Below are 5,869 nucleotides of genomic sequence, written 5' to 3'. Positions count from 1 at the left end.
TGAAGCCTGATACATCCTGATTTATCATTTTGTTGATGACACTCAGTTTGATGTTTTAAAAACATACCTTTTAATGTACTGCATGTATTTACAAGATGGAAACTCATAGGATGTTATGGAAACTGTTATTTTTAAAAATGTAATTATACGTGGAATTTATATTATAAAAATGTCATGTATGAGACATGACCTGACGCCAAGTCCTGAGATCACAGGGAATGTGAGCATCAGGTGATTTGAATTCCTGGGTTGGACAGAGTTCTGAGCTGTCCCTCAGATACCCACGCTCAGTACATAGGTTGAGCTTTTGGTCCCTGGCACTGGTCCCTTCCTCTTTTCCACCTTCTTCCAGAGGACCCGAGTGGACAGGACCCCTCATCATCCATGAGAACTTTTGAAATGTGTGCTCAGCTATCTCACAGTTTCCCCACTTCCCCTTCATTTTAACAATAGAGACTGCTGAGAGCATTTTAATTCCAGATACTGGAGAGGTGATGAGCTATCCCTTAGTTTGGAGGGACCTGGCCACAGCAACAGGCACACAGCCTGGAAATTATCCTGTGATGGCTAAGGGTGGTGCAGCACTGGAGCAAATACAAAGTCCATGGTCCCTGAGACTCACCTGCCTCAAACTTTTTTGAAACCCTAGGCTGGAATAGCCAATTGGTAGTGATACAGATTCAAACTCCACTCCATCTCAGGGGCTGCAAAGTCTCATCTGCTGCCAGGGCAGATCTAGAGATGCGGTCACTAGAATTGCCTCCAGTCTGGGGCTATGTGGTCTACCCAGTGCTTGGTTTTACTGTGCCATGGTCATTATTGGGGTCCTCAGGAAAGCCTTATTGTTACATCCCTATCTTTCCTCCAAGTGGATGATATCTCTCTCTACACTGTGATGCCAGGTGTTGGAGAAAGAGTGTTTCTGGGGATATAGAACTGTTCTTCCTATCTTCTTCAATATTTTACTAATATTAGGCTATAATGAGAGGCTGTGATCTTTCATCTGGTTACTTTGCGCTTATGAAGGTACTTTTATGCATGCATAAGTGTTCAGTTGCTGAGCAATCCTATTTCACTCTCTTTCTTTGTTTCTTTTTTTTTTAAATGAGGTGAATTGGTTGCCAGGATAGCTGCTTCTTCTTCTTTTCTTTAAGATTTATTTATTTACTTGAAAGTCAGAGTTTTTCAGAGAGAGAGGTGGGGAGGGTATTCCATCTGTCGGTTCACTCCCCAGTTGGCTGCAATGGCTGGAGCTGTGCTAATCCGAGCCCGGAGCCAGGAGCTTCCTCCAGGTCTCCCAGGCGGGTGCAAGGGCTCAAGGACTTCGGTCATCCTCTACGGCTTTCACAGGCAATACAAGAGAGCTGGATCAGACGAAGAGCAGCTGAGACCCAAACTGGAGCCCACATAGGATGCTGGCACTGAAGGCGGTGGCCCTACACACTATGCCACAGCACCGGCCCCTCCACCATCATTCTTTGTCTTCTTCTCACTTGTAGTTTTCATTATTGTAGTGTTTTTGAGTGGCTTTGGTATCAGCATAACACTGGCCTTCTAAAAGGGGCTTGGAAATGTTTCATTCTCTTTAGTAGTTTGGAAGCATTTGAAAAGATTGGCTCTTCCTTCCTTCCTTCCTTCCTTCCTTCCTTCCTTCCTTCCTTCCTTCCCTCCCTCCCTCCCTCCCTCCTCCTTCCTTCCTTCTTCAGTCACTAATAACAATTTCAGAATCTCCCAGTGTTTTTAGACACACAAACTTTCTTCTTAGCACCCATAACATGGCGAGGAGTCTTTTTTTTTCCCACAGAGAAATCCATTTTCTGAGCTCTGCCCTATGCAGTCAGGATCAACAATGTCACAATTAGCACACATACACACACACACACAATTGCCTTTAATGAAGATTTCCAAATTGCATCACCCACATCTTATCCTAACCTATAGCTACAGATATAACTTTAACCCGAGCTCAAGTGTGTACCTGATGTGTGTACCCACAACTAGTACCTGATGATGTGCATGGCTTCCAAGTGGGAGTAAGTGAAAACTGACAGGTAATTTGGTAAAGATTACAAATGCTCAATTACTAAATCTCTGGATACTTGAGAGTTTATCACATGACTGAATCCTGTGGTCTACAAAAGGCTATTTAAACCCTAAAGTCAATGAAGACAAAGAAGGGACTGAGACCCAATGACAGCAGCAGAGCCTTGCACCAACAATCGGAAGGTTCGTTTCAGAGCTTAGTGTGTTTCTAGGGAAATGGCGTTGAAAGGAGGACTTGAATCAGGAGTAAAACAAATTCTCCATCCACGTTGTTCTTGGACTTTTAAGAAAACAAAAATTGAAAGACTATCTTGAAAAAAAGTCAATATCCAAATAAGTGGGTTTGATTTACTTGCATATTCTAGCTTTTCCTGTTTTGAGGAATGTGGTAATATTCTCATTTTTAAAAATTAACCATGGTTCTAAGAGTTCTTTTATTTACACTTTCATAGGAAATCAAGAAAGTGATCAGAAGTCCTAGAGCTATCGTGGTCACCTATTTTCTGACCAAAGAAAGAGAATATAAACGTAAATATCCTACTTTGGAGAGCTGCCTAGAGAGGTAAGAATCCCAGCATTCTGCTTGTCACATTACAGAATTTATTTATTGCTTTCTTGATATGGTTTAAGAGGAAGGAAGACATGACTGAGGTTGATCTAAAAACAGAGGACTGCAATGAATTCAGCACAGGTCAGTGAAAATTAAACCTTTTTTCTCAAAGTTCAGGCAGATTACCTTAATTTAGCTCATTTGTGTTCTCTGAAATAGTTTTTGTAGTTGTGTAACTGACTTAAGATTAGTATTGTTCATTCTGTCTCTAATGCTGTCAGACCAGATGCTAAGAATGACTGAAGTCGTTTTTACAACAGTATGATTTGCCACTCGTGTCTATTTGAGTAAGCTGATGCTCTATATTTCCATTTGCAATAGTTTGGAATTGATTGTTTCTCTTTTCCTGCCTTCTGTGTTATCACGCTGAAATGACAATTTGTGAAATGTATGTGTTAAGAATGATGAATCCTATTATTCCTATCTACAGGAGCCATGACAGGCAACAACTCAAGGACTGAGCTTCCTGTAAGCCAAGACAATTTTTCTTACTTTTACTGAAGCTGGGAAGTCATGATATTATTGTCTGTGTCCTGGTATTTTGGGGAAGATTATAAGTTTTTTTTTTTTCAGCAATCAGGTTAAAAAAGAGAAAAAGAGAAAGAAAGGAATAAAATATCACAGACTGCTTTACAGTAACAAGTAGTCATTTAAAAATAATTACAATTCATTCATATAATGAATATTCTATATGTATATATACACGCATATATATTCATATATATTTACATATATACATGGTAATGAACACTTTAAGTTCATCAGCTCATTAAAACATTGTCAACAAGAGAGAAATGTTAGGGTCACTTAATACAAATAAAACTTTGTCAAATGGGAAAACTTATTTGTATTAAGTGACTAACATTTCTCTCTTGTCAATAAGAAAATTCAAATCTCATATAATTCCATATGTATAATGGGTAAACATATTTAACATAGATCATTATCTTACATATGATGATAGACCACTATCACAAAAATGCCTTTATGAAATATTGAGAACTTTTCAGGAAACTTTGTACTATTTAAATGCTCTTCTCCAAAGATATGTGTATGGACACAGTGAGCTTCAAAGAAAGGGTAATGCTGAGCATGGCACAACATCTGTGGCTGCTGAGAGAATTACATTCTTTGGCATATTGGGAAAAACTCCATCTTCAGCTTCGCCTCTCTCTCTCTATGTGAACGTGCATTCATTTGGAAAAACAAGATTTTTATTCTTTTTAAATATTTTATTAGCATAAAGAAAGCAGACTTTATGTGTTTCAAAGATACAATTCCAAGAACATAAGGATACTTCCATTCCTCCTCATTCCTTTCTTTTAAAAAATTTTGCTCAACATATTTTCAATTTGCTTTATAAATTTCAGAGCACAACTTGATTCGATATAGTGAGACTTGACACTTTGTATCTCATGCACAACCACCTTTAAAACCATAATGTGTTCAAATATATACAAATAGCCATGCCAACAGGTAAGTATAACCACAACATAAGAGATATTGATATTAGCTGTCCCAAAAGTGAAAGTAAAACATCTGTGTAACTTTTGAGACCAAAAATGAAATTTTTCAAATCATATGTTAGCATTCATAATAACACCTGGCTTTTGTTGTGTAAAGTGGTGTTGCTACACAGCTCTATGAAATGGGAAAATCTAAGTTGCTTCTGTTCTTTGCAATCATCTACAAAATGGCAGGAGAGAATGGACTTTTACCTTCATCAGCTAAATCTTAGAGTGGAACATTTTATACCATGAATATTTTACATTGAATTAAAAACATCCACTAATAAATACTGGTTTTATTTTTTCAGATGCTCCATATGTCAACCACCCCAAGTAAAACAATGGAAAGGATGAACAACGTAACAGAATTCATCCTGCTGGGCCTCACCCAGAATCCAGAACTGCAGAAATTCCTATTTGCTGTGTTTTCAGTCACCTACTTGATCACACTGGCAGGTAACCTGTTCATCGCAGTCACCATCTTCATGAGCCCAGCCCTGGGCTCTCCCATGTACTTTTTCCTGTCCTATCTGTCCATTATAGATGGTTTCTACTCTTCTTCCATAGCACCCAAAATGATCTTTGACTTGGTCTCTGAGAAGAGCACCATCTCCTTCAGTGGATGCATGACTCAGCTCTTTGCTGAACATTTCTTTGCAGCTGCTGAGATCCTCTTGTTAATTGTGATGGCCTGTGACCGCTATGTGGCCATCTGTAAGCCCCTGCACTACCTCACCATCATGAGCCGACCTGTGTGTGTCTTTCTCGTGGGGGCAGCTGCAGTCTTGGCGTTTATGCATGGAGGCATCCAGATTTTGTTTATGGTCCAGTTGCCATTCTGTGGCCCCAATATCATTGACCATTTTTTGTGTGACTTAATACCTCTCCTCGAGCTGGCCTGTACAGACACTCACATCTTGGGACCCCTGATTGCTGCCAACAGTGGGTCCTTGTGTTTCCTTAGTTTTTCTATGCTGGTAGCTTCCTATGTCATCATCCTGCGCTCTCTGAGGACTTACAGCTCTGCAGGTCGTCAAAAAGCCCTGTCTACCTGTGCCTCTCACATCACTGTTGTTGTCTTATTCTTTGTACCTTGTTCATACCTCTACCTAAGACCCATGGCCTCCTTCCCCACTGACAAAGCTGTGACTGTGTTTTGCACCCTCGTGACACCCATGTTGAATCCTTTAATCTACACCCTCAGAAATGAGGAAGTGAAAAATGTCATGAAGAAGTTCTGGGAGAAAATCTTGAAAAGTGATGAAAAGAAATCTTTTTTCCTCCAAACTTAAACAGTTTGCCAGATGTGACCGTTGTAATCCACTCTGTGAGATTAAAGCAAAACACTGTTGTGGAAATGAAATTATAAATAAAGCAATATTAAGATTATAAAATGTTTTCAGTCTCATTGTTTTGCATTCTCAAACTACCAGTGCTGTTCCATCAAATCTAAGGGCATATATAATACAAATTAAATTCTGAATAAAAGAAGGTAAAATCATTAGTCATTTCTATGTAAATACATACAAATTAAACAACATACAATCTCTTCCAATGTTAATATCATTAAATAATATATTTCTAAGCTGAGAAGTGATGTGAGGATTTATTGTGTTATATTATGGGCAAACATTAATCACATTCTACATATTGTATGTTCCTCGTATGTAAGGTAAATCTAATTGTTTAGTTAACATATATACTAATA

At 38.7% G+C, this 5,869-nt stretch overlaps 1 protein-coding gene across 1 annotated transcript; it reads left to right on the top strand.

The window, feature by feature from the left end:
• Positions 1-4,502: 4,502 nt before the first annotated feature.
• On the top strand, positions 4,503-5,453 carry LOC100349303 (olfactory receptor 4C45-like). Its single transcript, XM_002708873.2, has one exon. The coding sequence runs from the start codon at positions 4,503-4,505 to the stop codon at positions 5,451-5,453; it is 951 nt and encodes a 316-aa protein (XP_002708919.2).
• Positions 5,454-5,869: the final 416 nt, after the last annotated feature.

Source organism: Oryctolagus cuniculus, chromosome 1 (assembly GCF_964237555.1).
Source record: "Oryctolagus cuniculus chromosome 1, mOryCun1.1, whole genome shotgun sequence".
Classification (NCBI taxonomy): domain Eukaryota; kingdom Metazoa; phylum Chordata; class Mammalia; order Lagomorpha; family Leporidae; genus Oryctolagus; species Oryctolagus cuniculus.
This window is presented reverse-complemented; position numbering and strand designations above follow the sequence as displayed.

Coding starts and splice junctions, on each gene's coding strand:
- LOC100349303 (XM_002708873.2), top strand. CDS start 4,503: ATGGAAAGGATGAACAACGTAACAGAATTCATCCTGCTGGGCCTCACC.